Source organism: Pristiophorus japonicus, chromosome 4, assembly GCF_044704955.1.
Source record: "Pristiophorus japonicus isolate sPriJap1 chromosome 4, sPriJap1.hap1, whole genome shotgun sequence".
NCBI lineage: Eukaryota > Metazoa > Chordata > Chondrichthyes > Pristiophoridae > Pristiophorus > Pristiophorus japonicus.
The window spans coordinates 263,190,857-263,207,178 of record NC_091980.1 but is presented as its reverse complement, the minus strand read 5'-3'; the positions used below and the strand labels follow the sequence as shown (position 1 = coordinate 263,207,178).

Genomic DNA, 16,322 nt, shown 5'->3' with positions numbered 1-16,322 from the left:
GTTGCCACTCTGGATTGTCCCGGGGGACGGTCCCGCACTGCTGAGGAGGAGTTGGCTTGCTGTCATAAACTGGAAATGGGGCGATGTCAATGCAATTTCTTCTGTGGAGCAAATATCATGCTCACAGGTCCTGGACAAATTTGACTCACTATTTCAACCCGGCATTGGCACTTTCATGGGGACCAAGGTAGTGATTCACATAAACCCGGACGCCAGGCCAGTACACCACAAGGCCAGAGCGGTGCCGTACGTGATGTGGGAAAAGATAGAAGGCGAATTGGACCGACTGCTGAGGGAAGGCATCAACTTGCCAGTCGAATTCAGTGACTGGGCGAGCCCGATTGTGCTGGTGCTCAAGGCGGATGGGTCAGTCAGGATATGTGGTGATTACAAAGCCACCTTCAATCGGGTGTCACTCCAAGACAAGTACCCGCTACCGAGAGCGGAGGGCCTCTTTGCGATGCTAACCGGTGGCAAACTTTTTTCAAATTGGACCTGACCTCAGCTTACATGACCCAGGAGCTGGCGAGTGAGTCAAAGAAGCTGACCACCATCTCGACACACAAGAGGCTGTTTGTACAACAGATGTCCGTTCGGGATTCGCTCGGCCGCCGCGATCTTTCAACAAAACATGGAAAGCCTCCTCAAGTCGATTCCAAGGACAGTGGTTTTTCAAGACGACATCGTCATCATGGGTTGCGATACTGAAGAACACCTCCACAACCTGGAGGAGGTGCTACGCAGACTGGATCGGGTAGGTCTGCGACTGAAAAAGGCGAGATGTGTCTTCCTAGCTCCAGAGGTAGAATTCCTGGGGATGAGGGTATCAGCAGACGGGATCAGACCTACTGCGTCCAAAATGGAAGCAATCCAGAGAGCACCCAGACCCTGTAACACAACCGAGCTGCGTTCGTTCCTGGGGCTCATGAACTATTTTGGTAACTTTCTTCCCAAATTGAGCACGCTGTTAGAGCCGCTACACGTGCTCCTACGCAAAGATCGCGAATGAGTCTGGGGGGTTCAGCCAGGAAAGGGCTTTTGATAGAGCATGCAATTTGTTATGCTCCAACAATCTGTTCACGGTATATGACCCATGTAAGAAACTTGTTTTAACGTGCATTGCGTCGTCCTATGGGGTTGGGTGTGTGTTGCAGCATGTTAATGCCAAGGGTCAGTTACAGCCGGTAGCTTATGCCTCCAGAAACCTGTCCCAGGCAGAAAGGGGCTACGGGATGGTAGAAAAGGAAGCACTAGCATGTGTATATGCAGTAAAAAAATCCACCAGTACCTGTTTGGCAGGAAATTTGAGCTGGAGACAGATCACAAACCCCTAACGTCCCTTTGGCTGACAACAAGGCCATAAATGCAAATGCGTCGGCCCGCATACAGAGGTGGGAACTCACATTAGCCGCCTATGACTATACAATTCGGCACAGACCAGGCACTGAAAATTGCACCGATGCACTCAGCAAGCTCCCACTCACCACCACCGAGGGGACAACCGAGCATGCTGCTGAGATGGTCATTGTTGTTGAAGCTTTCGAAAGCGAAGGCTCACCCGTGACAGTCCGTCAGATCAAAGTCTGGACAAATAGAAACCCCGCTACTGTCTTTCGTCAAGAAATGTGTCCTGAATGGGGACTGGGCAGCCATGTACGGGGCATGCCCTGAGGAATTTAAACCATTTCACAGGCGCAAGGATGAACTCTCGATTCAGGCCGATTGCCTACTATGGGGAAACCGAGTTGTCATGCCCCAGATGGGCAGAGAGGTGTTCATCCGAGAACTCCACAATGAGCATCCGGGCATTGTCATGATGAAGGCAATTGCCAGGTCACACATTTGGTGGCCAGGGATAGATGCAGACCTGGAACTTTGTGTTTGCAGGTGCAACACGTGTGCCCAGCTGGGCAATGCGCCCAGGGAAGCCCCCCTTAGCCCCTGGTCCTGGCCCGCCAAGCCATGGTCACGCACCCATGTGGACTACGCAGGTCCTTTCATGGGACAAATGTTTTTGGTTGTAGTAGACGCCTACTCCAAATGGATCGAGTGTGACATTCTCAATTCAAGCACATCCTCTGTCACGGTAGAAAGTCTGCGGGCAATGTTTGCCGCCCATGGTCTACTGGACGTCTTGGTCAGCGACAATGGCCCGTGCCTTACAAGTGTTGAATTCCAGGACTTCATGGCAGGAAATGGTTTCAACCATGTTAGAACGGCACCATTCAAGCCGGCCTCAAATGGCCAGGCGGAACGAGCAGTGCAGATAATCAAACAGGGGATGCCCTACAAAGCCGCTTATCACGCCTCCTGTTGGCCAATAGATCCCGACCACACTCGCTCACAGGGTTTCCACAGAGCTGCTTATAAAAAGGTCACTCAAAACCAGTTTATCCCTTATACACCCCACCATGAAAGAAATTGTTGAGAGTAGGCGCCGATCACAATGTGACTACCATGACAGGAATGCGAGGGCGCGATGTATTGTGTCGATGACCCTGTCTTTGTCCTCAACTACGCTGCAGGGCCCAAATGGCTCGCAGGCACTGTGATTGCTAAAGAGGGAAATAGGATTCTCGTCGTTAAACTTACCAATGGACAAATCTGCCGCAAACATGTGGATCAAACAAAAAGGAGGTTCAGCAACCCCATAGAAGAAGCAGAGGAAGAACACGATGTAGAGTTCACTCCACCACAGGTGACCGAATAATGGAACCAAGTGGAGGAGAGCCCAGTCACTGTGGCAGTCCGGACAGGCCTGAGGCACCGCAAACAGCAGACACTCAGGCCAGCGCCCAACAACCGGAGCCCCAACTCAGGCGCTCTACAAGGGAGCGTAAACCACCAGAGAGACGCAACCTTTGATCCCAATAAGACTTGAGGGGGAGGTGATGTCATGTATTCCACTGTCATTGTAACCCATGTATAAACTGACCTAAGTTGTACACTGAGAGAACACTGACCACTAGGTGGTGAACTTGTGGGAGATACTCCAAACCTGGACTTTCGGTATAAAAGGGGACGCTCCACCCACCTTCTTCACTTCTGTGCTGGCTAATAAAGGACTGGTCACAGAGTGACCTTCTCTCAAGCATGGGCCTCGTGTTCATTTGTACTGTATAGTAACGACATATTAAGTAGGTTCTCGCACCTGAAAATGTATCACTTTTCAACATGTGCAGCAAAAATGTGTGCAGCTGTATTGTTTATCCTCTGGGAGTATTTTCTCTGCAAATCTGAAGCACCTCAGGCCAAAAGCAGGTTTTATTTTCTCAAGTAATATTTTTCCCCAGAATTTTCACAGATGCAATTCAATGAATGGTGTCCTGACATTGATAGATGTGGAATGAGATGATGCAGCACTATCGGCTGCTGCTACTATAGTGAGAGAGTGTGGCCATTCCATCCCCCTGCCCTCCTACCCCCACCCTGATGTTCTCTTTGGGAGTGAGGTGTGTCGTTATGTGATGGCACAGTGACAGAAAGTATGCAGTGCAGTAATTCCTGTCATATGGCATGGGAGTAGTATTATTAATATAGATACATTTTCCTGTGGAATGATCTGACTACAGCACTATAATTTTATTAAATCCTGCTTCCTCATCAAACTCATTCATTTTTGTTTGTGCCCAAAAGGCCAGGCACATAAATATTGCATAGAAGTGATTACGATCTAGCTGACTGAGGTTTATTAGAACACCTGTCAACAACAGTGACCGTCACTGTCCATTTACTGTCTTATTATCACACAGCCACTGACTCGACTTCTGATTGTTACCTACACACTGATAAATTCGGCAATTCTAGTTTGTGTTTCTAACCACGAGCACGCATGTATTTCTTTGAAGGCAGCCAATAGAATGTGTAGCTGCAAGCACTTCTGGAACATATCGGCATCTCATATTGTCTTGTGGAGTATTCATGGTTGCTTCACGCATCGCCCTCAGATTCATAGCTAGTGATTTTTGCACAAGAAAAAGAAAGAGAAAGAATTGCATTTATATAACACCTTTCACAACCACCAGACATCCCAAAGACTTTTAACAGCCAATGAAGTACTTTTTTGGAATGTAGTCATGTTTGTAATGTGGGAATGCGGCAGCCAATTTGCACGTAGCAAGCTCCCACAAACAGCAATGTGATAATGACCAGAAAATCTATTTTTGTTATGTTGATTTAAGGGATAAATATTGGCCAGCACACCAGTGATAACTCCCCTGCTCTTCTTCGAAACAGTGCTCTGGGATCTTTTACGTCTACCTGAGAGAGCATCACATCGGAAAGTCGGCATCTCCGACACTGCAGCCCTCCCTCAGCACTGTACTGGAGTGTCAGCCTAGATTTATGTGCTCAAGTCCCTGGTTTGGGACTTGAATGCACAACCTTCTGACTCGGAGGTGAGTGTGCTACCCACTGAGCCAAGTGTGCTACCCACTGAGCCAAGTGTGCTACCCACTGAGCCAAGTGTGCTACCCACTGAGCCAAGTGTGCTACCCACTGAGCCAAGTGTGCTACCCACTGAGCCAAGTGTGCTACCCACTGAGCCAAGTGTGCTACCCACTGAGCCAAGTGTGCTACCCACTAAGCCAAGTGTGCTACCCACTAAGCCAAGTGTGCTACCCACTGAGCCAAGTGTGCTACCCACTGAGCCAAGTGTGCTACCCACTAAGCCAAGTGTGCTACCCACTAAGCCAAGTGTGCTACCCACTGAGCCAAGTGTGCTACCCACTGAGCCAAGTGTGCTACCCACTGAGCCAAGTGTGCTACCCACTGAGCCAAGTGTGCTACCCACTGAGCCAAGTGTGCTACCCACTAAGCCAAGTGTGCTACCCACTAAGCCAAGTGTGCTACCCACTGAGCCAAGTGTGCTACCCACTGAGCCAAGTGTGCTACCCACTGAGCCAAGTGTGCTACCCACTGAGCCAAGTGTGCTACCCACTGAGCCAAGTGTGCTACCCACTGAGCCACGGCTGACACGTACAATATAGTACCAATCTGAAACTATTTTTAATTGACCTATACCATCCTATATTATCATAGAAACCTACAACCAAGGCGGCATTTAATCATTGTTATAGGTACCAAATGTCTTTAAATGGGCTAATTCTCCAGAACACATTTCTGCATGAGTCAAGCTAAATATGAGTAAGACATAAGAGTTAAGATGAGGACAAATACTGGACCCTAAAATTACACTATAGGATATTTGTATGAAGGCTTTACCCATTCTTTGGGCATTTCTCTCTGCTATTTTAGCAGAGACCATAACCCATTTTAAAAAATGGATTAACACCTGCAATAAAATATCAGAGGGGAACTTCCAATAACCTATTGATTGTTTATACAGTAGTATTTCAGGACCTTGGATTCTGACACAAGACTTCTTAATATCAGTCGCTTCTAACAGTAGTTTAGTTGTTGGGTTTTTGCTCAGCAGTTGGAATCAAATTCAGGTCTTTGCTGAAGTTATGTTCACAGCAAAAGTCATGTTAAGTGCACCGAACACAAAACACAACAAGGTAGGGCCACATTTTCAAGGTAACTTTTTTATCCCCCTCTGTGAAACTCCTTCCACATTGAGATGAGATGCTTCAGCTTCATGGTATGTTTGGACCTCGTCATCTGTGGCTCAGTTGGTAGCACTCTCACCTCTGAGCCAGAAGTTGTGTGTTCAAGTCCCACTCCAGAGACTTGAGCACAAAAATCAAGGCTGGCGCTCCAGTGCCGTGCTGAGGGAATGCTGCACTGTCAGAGGTGCCATCTTTCGGATGAGATGTTAAACTGAGGCCCTGTCTGCTCCCTCAGATGGAGATAAAAGATCCCATGGCATTGTTTCGAAGAAGAGCAGGGTCCTGGCCAATATTCATCCCTCAATCAACGTCTAAACAAACAGATCTGGTCATTATCACATTGCTGTTTGTGAGAGCTTGCTGTGCACAAATTGGCTGCCATGTTTCCTACATTATAACAGTAACTGCCCTTCAAAAAGTACTTCATTGGCTGTAAAAGGCTTTGGGATGTCTGGTGATTGTGAAAGGTACTGCATAAATGCAAACCTTTCTTTTCTTTAATATTCTGCAAATTGCAAAAGGACCCTAGCGAAACATTTAAAATGTATTTAAACTCCTAATTCTCTGACACACCATCATTTCCATTACACATTAACACACCCATTCCATATAGAAAGCTATTTTAGGAAATGTTTGCAGTTTCTTACTGAGCAAGCCCGACGGTGAAACCTACCTTAATGATCACCAATACCGTGTATAATTTACATACATAAATCCCATAGTGACCATTTTCCAACAATCTTGACAATACAACAATAACTGCAGCCTGAAGCTGCATTTAGAAACCATCTATCTGTGAAGAGCAGCCATGTATTGTCCCAATGGTAGCCATTATAAGTAAATTTCAATGTGTTGATTTATTGTGCTCCAACAATAATCCTGTAAGGCTATAAAGTGCAGAACAACCACCTTGAAGCTAAATTTCTTGACAGTTTGTACTGAATAATGCCAACAATACTCATAAAATTGCAGTGCCCTTGGAAAAAAAATATATAATTCAAGCTTCAGGCACATTCATCACACTAACATAGATACATAACTATGATACACAGTTAGGCAGAAAGGTCCATGATGTATGTTGGGCTTTAAGATAGTAATCAACGATATACATTGGAGCTGTAAGGTTGGTGTCAATTATATACATTGAGACCGTCAGGTTGCAGTGAGTAATATGCAATGGGGCTGTAAGGTAGCAAGCTATACATTAAAGCTATATGGTAATCAATTATATCTTCTTCTTCTTAGGAAGTCCCTCATATCGAGGATGACTTGCTTCCACGCCAAAAAGAGATGAGTTCACAGGTGTTTCAATGAAGGACCTAATGTTCCAGGTCCCGAACTACATAGTTAAGGGTGGAAGATGCCTGTGCGTGGATTTTAACAACGTGTGGTGGCCGTTGCACACCAGTCACTACACGGGCTGACAGAGCTAGGTCTTGGTCCAGTGGCAACGATTAACCAAGAAGACTGGAGACCAGCTCTGCTGCATGGACCTAGTGCGCACACATAGTGCAGTGTGGGCTGGCCCTCTTCTGGGCCCCGAACACACGCCTTTCCTGGGTCCCGATCACGTCGCTCTACAATTTCTTGCTGCTCCTTTGTCCCGACCTCACCACTCCTGCTGTACCTGCCTATGCTCCAATCAGCGACCTGGATTTTGGTGACGTCCAATCCAGTCGCCCTCTTCACAGCCGTCGCCCTCCTGAACCGGCTTGCGCTGTACCTTGTAGTGGTATGCCGCCACGCTGCTCCTCCTTTTAATCAATTATATACATTAGAGCTGTAAGGTACATGTCAATTATATACATTGAGGCCATCAGGTTGCAATGAATGATATACTTTGGGGCTGTAAGGTAGATGTTAATATTAATACATGATGATTGTCTCATCAAGCTGCTGTGTTTGGGACACAGGTGAACCATGTCACTGTAGTGACAGTATCTATCCTCGTTACACTGTAGTTTCCATGCTGAATTGTGCCCAATGGCAGAAAAAATCATATTTTGAATCAAACAAATTTCACTGCAATACTGATACAATTTCATGAAGAGGCAGCCAAACAGGTGTAGAATTCAATCTACCAACTTGAGCTGAGACAAAATACGTCATGACATGCACTGAAACTGTCTTATATCTACCTACCAGTGTGCATCTGGTTCTGAAGTTAATAGATTTGCAGCAATAAGTAGGTTCAGCATATGTGACCAGGTTACCCTAACCAAATATACCAGATACACAGATTATTCCCCAAAACTGGAAGCCACTGCACATGTGCAGCCACATCCACAACAGGATCTGTGCTTGCTGACGTACATTGGCTCCCAGTCCGGCAACGATGCAATAAAAAAATTCACATCCTTGTTTTCAAATCCCTCCATGGCTTCGCCCCTCCCTATCTCTGTAACCTCCTGCAGCCCCACAACCAATGTTCCCGTTTAGCTGTCTGAAACTCCCGTGCAGGCCGCTTGCTGTTTTCTCAATGGGAAAAATGTGCATGTGTAGAAGTTTGAATGGGTCTTGCAGCTCCTAAAAGAGGCCACACCTCCCCCCAAAAATTAGAGGCAACATTGCCAACAACACTTTGAGATCTCTGCATTCCTCGAATTCTGGCATCTTGCGCATCCCAGATTTTCATCTCTCCATCATTGGAGGCCATGCTTCCAGTTGTCTAGAGCCCAAGCTCTGGAATGCCTACCCTAAACCTCTACCTCTCTCTCTCTCCTCCTTTAAGGTGCTCCTTAAAATCTACCTCTATGACCAAGCTTTTGCTCACTTGTCGTAACATCTCCTCAGTTGACTTGGTGTCAAATTTTGTCTGTTGACGCTCCAGTGAAGTGCCTTGGAACATTTACTACGTTAAAGGTACTAAATAAATGCAAGTTGTTGTTGTCTGTACCTGCACATACACTGTGATGGTGTTTCCGGATTCGGAGGAATCCAAAGTGTCAAAGCTTTCAGCAACAGTAACTTGGCCAGTGTGAGTGAAACAGCACTAAAAACAAACTGCCTTCCTTGTGCAGCCAGGTACATACAACTGAAGCATTAGTTTGACAGCTAGTCTGAAAGACATACTGTAACTGGACAGTAGGCATCTCTGTTCCCAAACATTTGAATAGATTTGGATCATTGCTTCCTTCCAGCAGCCCATCACTGTGTGCATGGATGGTACTGCACATTGGGGACTATTTATACAATAAATCAAAAAAGTCTCGGTGGATGCAAATTGAGCATTAAGAGAAAAGAAGGTGCCACATAATGAATGTTCTGCCTGGACAGGCATTATGGTCTACATGACCTTATTTAAAGTGAGACTTCACTTACCTGTCGCATTGCTGAGCTTGAACGAGACCATCTTGTCAGGGATATTACAAACATTTCTGACTGATGCAATGCAACTATAATTCGCATAATCCTGAGGGCGAAGGTTCTTCAATTTCAGGATCTTTATTTCACCCTGTTTAGAAAATAGTAATTGGTTTAAAATATGGTGTTTATAAAACTGGAAAAAAAAACAGTGCAAAATACAACAGAAATGAATAGTTAAAATGCAACAACCAAAGCTTCTGAGTGAGGTGTTTTTATTCCATGACATGATGTGGCGGTATCAGGTATGTCAGCCAAGACTCTAAAAACTATCAAAAGATATCAAACAGGTCCATTGTCAAGTCATGGGGGAAACTTGGTATGGTAGAAAATGTGAAGCATTTACAATGAGGAGAAGGCACAGCATACCCTTCAAATAATTACACTTCAGTTTTCAAAGGAGATGTGACCCTTAGTTCAAGTTGTGGTGACTAATTGAGTTAAACTTGAATTTGACTTCATTTGAGGCCATTAACACGACTTTCAAGTCAATCATGTTGAGAACGCATGTTGAGCAATTGAGAATATCCAGAGCCCGAGCTCTGTCATTTGGGAAAAGCTAATTTATAGAAATTGATCACCGTAATAATTATTGAGCTTCAACTGTTGCTGTTAGTCTGGATACTATCCAATGTACTGTGCTTCTACTATCCCCTCCCCCTTACTGATGAGGATCTCACAGCTAATAAAATCTGTCCAGTATAAAATCACAAGGTTTAAATTTACCTAAATAATCCAATAATGAACTACAAACGAAAGGTCTCGGCAAATTTAGGATAGCCTGGGACCCCAACACCTTGATCTTCAGTCTCATCGTTAACCATCCCATTAATCCTCAATTTGTTCGTATAATTTCAATATTGTTCCTATTATAACTACTGCATTGGATGACCGGCAACTATTTCTGTCTAGTTAATTTGCCTCGCTTTTACTGTAGCTATGAATTTCCCTATCTTCAGATGTGGAAGAAAAAAACCACAGGTGTGAGATTTTGAAGTTCTACCTGATCATAAGGGGCAGGTGGTGAAATATCAGTTCCTCCTTCCTTCCTGTTTGAATATTTCACCCCATGGTGAAAATGGCAAACCCAGCCTATAGTTATCTGACCACTTCCAGGCTTGAACATTGAGTAGCTGTGCAGGGGACTAAGCCACATCCAACAATGTGTTTTACTATTTCACCATCAAGACACAAATTGCAACTTATTTTTGAAAAGCTGTGGGCTTTCTTAAATAATGATTCCTTAGTTTTGATAACTGTGTAGTGTTCAGCTCTATAGTACATGGTATTTAGTACAGTATATATAACTTCACAAGAAGCTAAGTGGCATTTTCCTTGTGTAGTGAGTGTTAGTAAATCAGCATTTGCAGATGTTACCCTAGAATGCACAAGTCATTAGAATAGAATGGCAAGAATACAGTGTCAAAGTTACTGCTTTTCTAAATATACTCAAACTGAAATCTGTTGCTAAATTTTATTTCAACTGGAAAATATACTGAGCAGCAAGTTCTGGCTTGAATTAAAATAACACTGTACTAATAAATGTAAGCAATACATGGTTCCAAGTAAATACATTTGCAGTTGCTAAGTGTTTTGAACAGAAAAGGATGTGCCGGAAAATTATCTCAGTCAAATCGAAGTTCAGGGTCAGCCAGTGATCAGGCTTGCAGTCTTTTCTGGTATAAAAACAGAAAATGCTGGAAACGCTCAGCAGGTCAGGAGAGGGGAAGGTAGAGTTAACGTTTCAGGTTGATGGCCATTTGACAGTTGTGATAAAAAGTTCACCAACCTGAAACATTGACCCCATGTTTCCCACTCCACTGAGGCTCCCTGACCTGCTGAGTGTCATTTCTGTTCTTAGTTCATGATTTCTAGCATCTGCACTCTTTTACTTTTAGTCTTGCTTGGCCGTTCATTTCCCCTGTTTGCAATTAATCTGACTGAATCCAGAGTCAGATATTTGACTTGAACATAGTTGAGAGTTTTTTGAAAGCGGTGAATATGTTACGGATCCAGGCAGTTTTGCTGAGTTTCAAAGTGTGTTTTCTGTTTTGGGAACCATCCAGCTTCAAGCAGTCAGCTGAAAATCATTTCAATTGGCAGACAGGGTTAGGCTGAATGATAGGAGATATTGGTGGTTCTTTCAACTCCGGGACAGAAAGCCAGGGAGAGGCAGCTGGGTGGCTGCTGCCCTGTGAGGATCGGCAACCCCCCAGCTCTCGGATAAGAAGAGAGGGTGGGTTTGGGAGAGATTTGCAGGGGTGGGGGAAACCTGGGGTGGCACAGGTGCAGATTTTACTTGTGGGGCACAGAGTAGCATTCCTGATCCTCTTTGGCCCCTCACAGTTAAGTTTTAGACTTACCGTTTGGGGCCTCCGCTTCTGCTCCAGAGGTTTTGCTGGTTGTAGCATCGTCCATGGTGGACACTCCAGCCAGTGGGCTGCACAAATTGCCTCAGGATATTATCTGAGCAATATATTAATGAAGCATTCATGTTAAAATATCGCAGGGCACTGAGTGGCAAAAATTACCACATGGTTTCCGCCATTGTGTCTGCTACTGCAAAATCTTCTAAAATGAATCTTCTTTTTTCTTGTTTTATATCGCCAAGTTTATAAAGTAAAACTGGTGAAGGATCTACCTGAGCAGATGCCAATCATGTAAAATAAATCACAACAAAAACAGTGAGCACTGGTGACTGAGTTGGGGGCAGAAATCCCTATCCCAAATCCAATGTCCATTTCAAAGTTATGTACCATTAAATTAGAATGTTTACTCCTTTGATTAAAAAAAACTATTAAGCTTTGCAGACGAGCTTTATCTCCAACTCCCTATAACTCGAGAACAGTGTTTAAGACCACTAAGTTTATGCTTGGAAGACATTTTAAAAATGTAGAAATGTTGCTCCAAAGTCAGTATGACAGTTAATTCCAAAGTAAAAATATTTCATTCTTAGCAACATCCAATAAGAAATCATTTTTTTAAATGAACAATTGAATATTTAATTCAAATAGAAAATGAGGCCGGCAAGAGTTTGCAACTTCATATTTAATTAAGTTGTCAGGCTAGGAATTTTCTCTCTACTTTGGCTAAGGTAGCTCCAGGTAATTTTCCAACGGAATGCACTGAATTCTTAATAGCAACAATTTTGCATTTAAAAAAAATGTTAATTCGACTATCAAAACAAAAAAAATTTAATTATACGTCAATCCAATTTGCCATATTATTTATTCTGCAGCAAGAACAGCTGCACAGTCTGAACTTCAATTTAAATTTAGTAGACATAGTGACTTCTAGATGCAGATGTTTTTTTTAATTGGGAGTAGAAGCACAAGGCTGACAGCTGGAGTGTGTTTGAGGAATTCGGCTGTTGCAATTCTGGGTGTAGCAGAATGCTGCAGGTTTCACTAAATTATAATGGTGGGACCTTTATTTGAATCAATATTAAAAACTAAAATCCAGATGAGCAACCTACATTGTGAAAGCAATAAAAGGTTTATAGCATATCACCCACAATCAGTAGCGTATTATTACACGTAATTTGTCATACAATAAGCCACTCTTCAGTGCCATCTTTTCAGATGGACAAGATGGTATAACTGAGTGTCCATATATTTTTTTAATGAAGTGACTTCAATAGATAGTGGTAGTTGAACATGGATTAGAAAATTCCTATAACCATAACTATACAGATTGTTAAGAGAGCTGGCCTGTACTCCTATGTTCACCTGCTACAGGCCATTGATACAATTTGGCCATTTGTCAGTGTATAATTAAGTGGATAGACCATGGGTCAAAAAGGATGCGTTAATCTTGGATCACTTGAGCATATTGCGGTTGGGAAACAAATCTCCTCTATTAGTGACACAGCTTGATCTTGTCATGAAGTTAATGCCACAGAAATAAATGGGTGTAAAGATCTGCAAATGAATGAAATGCATCTTTCAGGTGAACTTGCTGTCAATCATCTTGCTGTAATTAAATCAATTCCAAAATGAAGCAGACTTTTAGTAGAAAATGCAAAGAGCTTTGACATTTGAATTTTATATTAAAAAATAATTAGAACCTTGAAATATTTCATTTTTACCTGCCACTACAAGCAATGCCACAGGACTTCCAGTGGTCCACTATTTTCATCAGTAACATAATTTGTATGAATTTAATTAGTATATATTTGTTTGCACCAGAGGCAGCATTGTATGGCAGGTTGTCCATGTGCAAATTACCAAGATCCATTTCGCAACTGGTTTACAATGAGATTGACTGGACTGTTGAGAAGTAAATGTGGAAGAGTAGTGCACGTAGGTCGTCCTCCTGAGGCTTAGACTGCAATGTTAAAACAGATTTAGAGGGAGGCTTAACCGAATGCGTATTCTACCAGGTCATTAACCATTCAAGGGCTTCACTAGGGAAGGCATGTCTCTAACAGTGAAATGGGATTCAGATACTTTGTTCAGTCACAGACAGAAAGTTTTATATTGTACCTGGGTAAAAAATGGCTCGTAGATCTCAACCCCCTTGTCTGAGCCCTGTGACAGAATTTCTCTTCCTCGACGCCAGCTGTATCGGACGGGAGGATTTGAATTGACTGAACACCTAAGGAACACAGTTCTTTCAAAGTAAAACTGTTCCTTTGCTTCGCCTATACTCTGATGTACCGTCAGTACAGGGTCATCCAAATCTGCAAGAGACAAAAAAGGGTACAATTGAGTTGCTTGGCTTTTAATATCAATCATTTCTAATAGTGTTACTGGATTTTGAATCATAGTTAATGGACAAAAAGTCTAGTCCGAGCAGAAGCTTAAGATTAATACCGCTCCATGTAACTTGCTGCTGAAATATAGTAATGGGGGGGGGACGGGAATTAATTATCCCTTTATGTGAATGTCGTGATCATCAAGGTGAATAATGCCAGAGGTAGGAAACAGAATATTTTCAATTTTGTTCAAATCCTGTGCCAACAGCAAACATTTCCAGAGAATGAAAAGCTCCCTCAACCCTGCCCAAAATAAGTGTCTCAGGCCCAACTTCAGAAAACCGCTCCCAACTGCATCAGTGCGATACTTGGTAGTCTGAGGTCTCTCTGAGCGGGTTTGTCAGTTTGGTGCTGACTACCATCCAGCTCGAGGCAGATTTTACTGTATGCAGTAGGAACTGGATTTAGACAGTCCAAACTAGGATCCTTACAAGCAACAAACAAGAGAGATTTGATCTCCAGGGGAGTGGCCACACACATAACACCATCTGTAGTCTTGAACAATCTGGACACAATGGGGGGAATTTTAACCCCCAAAAGCAGGTGGATTGGATCGAGTGGGAAGTAAAAATATAAAATATCTCAAACCTCAACCTAACCCACCTCGAACCCGCCCGCTTCCAGTATTTTTTTTTTTTGAAATTCGTAGCCAATCGTTCCAATTCTTTGTCAAATCACAAACGCCAGAGGTCACCTTGCACACGCCAAGGATCACTCTGCGCCAATGCTCTTAGCCAAAAGGCCTAGAGCCACTGCACCGTTCCTGGAAGTACTGCAATACCAGGTTCGTGCCATGGAGGTGGATGGGTCAGGTCCCCCACACAGAGGGCAGGTGACCAATCTTCTCCCATGAGGCGGGTCATTCATTCAAATATGGTAATGAGGCTGCATGACGCAACTGTTTTCTCCGTTTCAGATTTAACCCTGGCCGGCTGGGTTTCCCCGACCTCAGGGAAACCCAGCAGTTAAAGGAAGGAAAGGACTGCTGCATGGAACAGGCAAGTGCTTTACCAGCACTGCTTGTGGGCCAGAAGGTGCAGGAATGCTTCCCCCCACCAGCCTGCTAAGCAAACCCCCTTCCCCCTTCGAACCGATGTCCACAACGGCCCACAATGTCCTCCTGCCCCCCCCCCCCCGCCCCGCTCCATGCTGCCCACGGGCCCCTTCCATGATCTTCTCTGCTCCTCCTCCGATCTCTCTTGGCCTCTTCCACAATGTCACCCCACCCCCCACCACAATCCCTGATCTCTCCCTCCCTCCTCTCCACTCAGCTCCGCGGCTGCGGCCTACCTACCCGACAGCCTGCCAGCCTCTCAGTCGAGCTGGCTGCGGTCAGGAAATTGATTTCAAAACTACTAATCAGGTCTTGCCGTTAAATTCGGCAAGACCAGAAGGAAACCCGTTCTTCCAGGTTTCCCGAATGCCAACCTGAGGCCCCGCTTCTTTGCCACCTCCAAATTAATATCGGGGCCAATAAAAACGTGCAGCTAGCAATTTTCTATAACACCAGGTTTTAATATGGTTATGAACACAGTGGATCTCAACCAAATCAGCTATCTCTAAATCCCTCTGTTGCAAGTAGGTTTTAAAATGTATCACTCCGAAGGTTCCCAATAGTCTCAGTTGAATACGAAGTGCTTGAGAATGAAAATGTTACACTATAATCTTCTACTTCAAGGCTTCACTGAAGAACATAACCATTGCTACTTAAATAAATAAATAACAAAGACAAGCATTGCCTGTGCCATCCATGTTTGAAATCACCATGCTTCAAAGTAATTAAAATGTATTGCTGGTCAATAATTGCTAAAAAGTTACTCAAGGTCTCTTTAGTCATGTCTAATTATTCAACAGAGGGCTCAGATAGTAATTAAAGAGAGTTGGAAAACAAACAACTTGCAGCTGAAACACTTATTACTGGTCAATAACTGTATATCAAAGTCATTGCAAGTCATTCCAGACTGACGGTTGACATACAAGCTTTGTAGCAGTGCAGTGCATTAAAAACAAAATACTACGTGCTTACAATAATCCAGTGGTGTACCAAAGGGATGAGTGCTCACCTCATTAGACAAGAACCACAAATTTGAGTCAAACAGCTGTCGTCACTTAGATCTGACAGCCTATTGTGAGAAATATCATGATGAATTCCTGGCCAGGTTGCTAAGTACTGCACCTCATTTAACTGCAACACATCACACTGTGGGAAGGTGAAGCTCTGGCATTTGTCTTGTCCCACTGTAATAATTTGTGAAGTTGATTTATTACATTTTTATATGACTTAAGGTAAACAGGGCAAGTGTGTTTAGTCAGCAGCATCTTGAAGGGAAGCTTTTGCAGCAAGCGGACTGCAGCAGGCTTTGAACTCAAGCTAATCAAATTATTCGTCCTTTCAAAGGTAATGAATATTTTATATGTTAACCCCAACTTTAATTGCCCCATTAATACAATGAAGGATTGTTGCATTGCACTGGAGCAAGGCATACTGCAAAGTTAAATGATAGGGAAAATCCTTGGGCCAGCAAGCTTTCATTTTTTTATTAAGTATCTTTTAGTTGGTTTGTTCATGCCATACTTTTTGGATAAAAATGACCAGGAAAGCATATTAAACATTGTTCTATAAATGGAGGTTA

The 16,322-nt window shown here is 43.7% G+C and overlaps 1 protein-coding gene across 1 annotated transcript in view; it reads right to left on the bottom strand.

The window, feature by feature from the left end:
* Window positions 1-16,322, bottom strand: part of mdga2a (MAM domain containing glycosylphosphatidylinositol anchor 2a) — an 842,847-nt gene that overhangs the window by 724,784 nt on the left and 101,741 nt on the right. The window contains exons 5-6 of the mRNA XM_070877927.1: window positions 13,418-13,614; window positions 8,892-9,024 (exon numbers count right to left, since the gene is read on the bottom strand). Of these exons, the coding sequence (XP_070734028.1) occupies window positions 8,892-9,024; window positions 13,418-13,614 (330 nt within the window). The remainder of the gene's footprint in view (window positions 1-8,891; window positions 9,025-13,417; window positions 13,615-16,322) is intronic.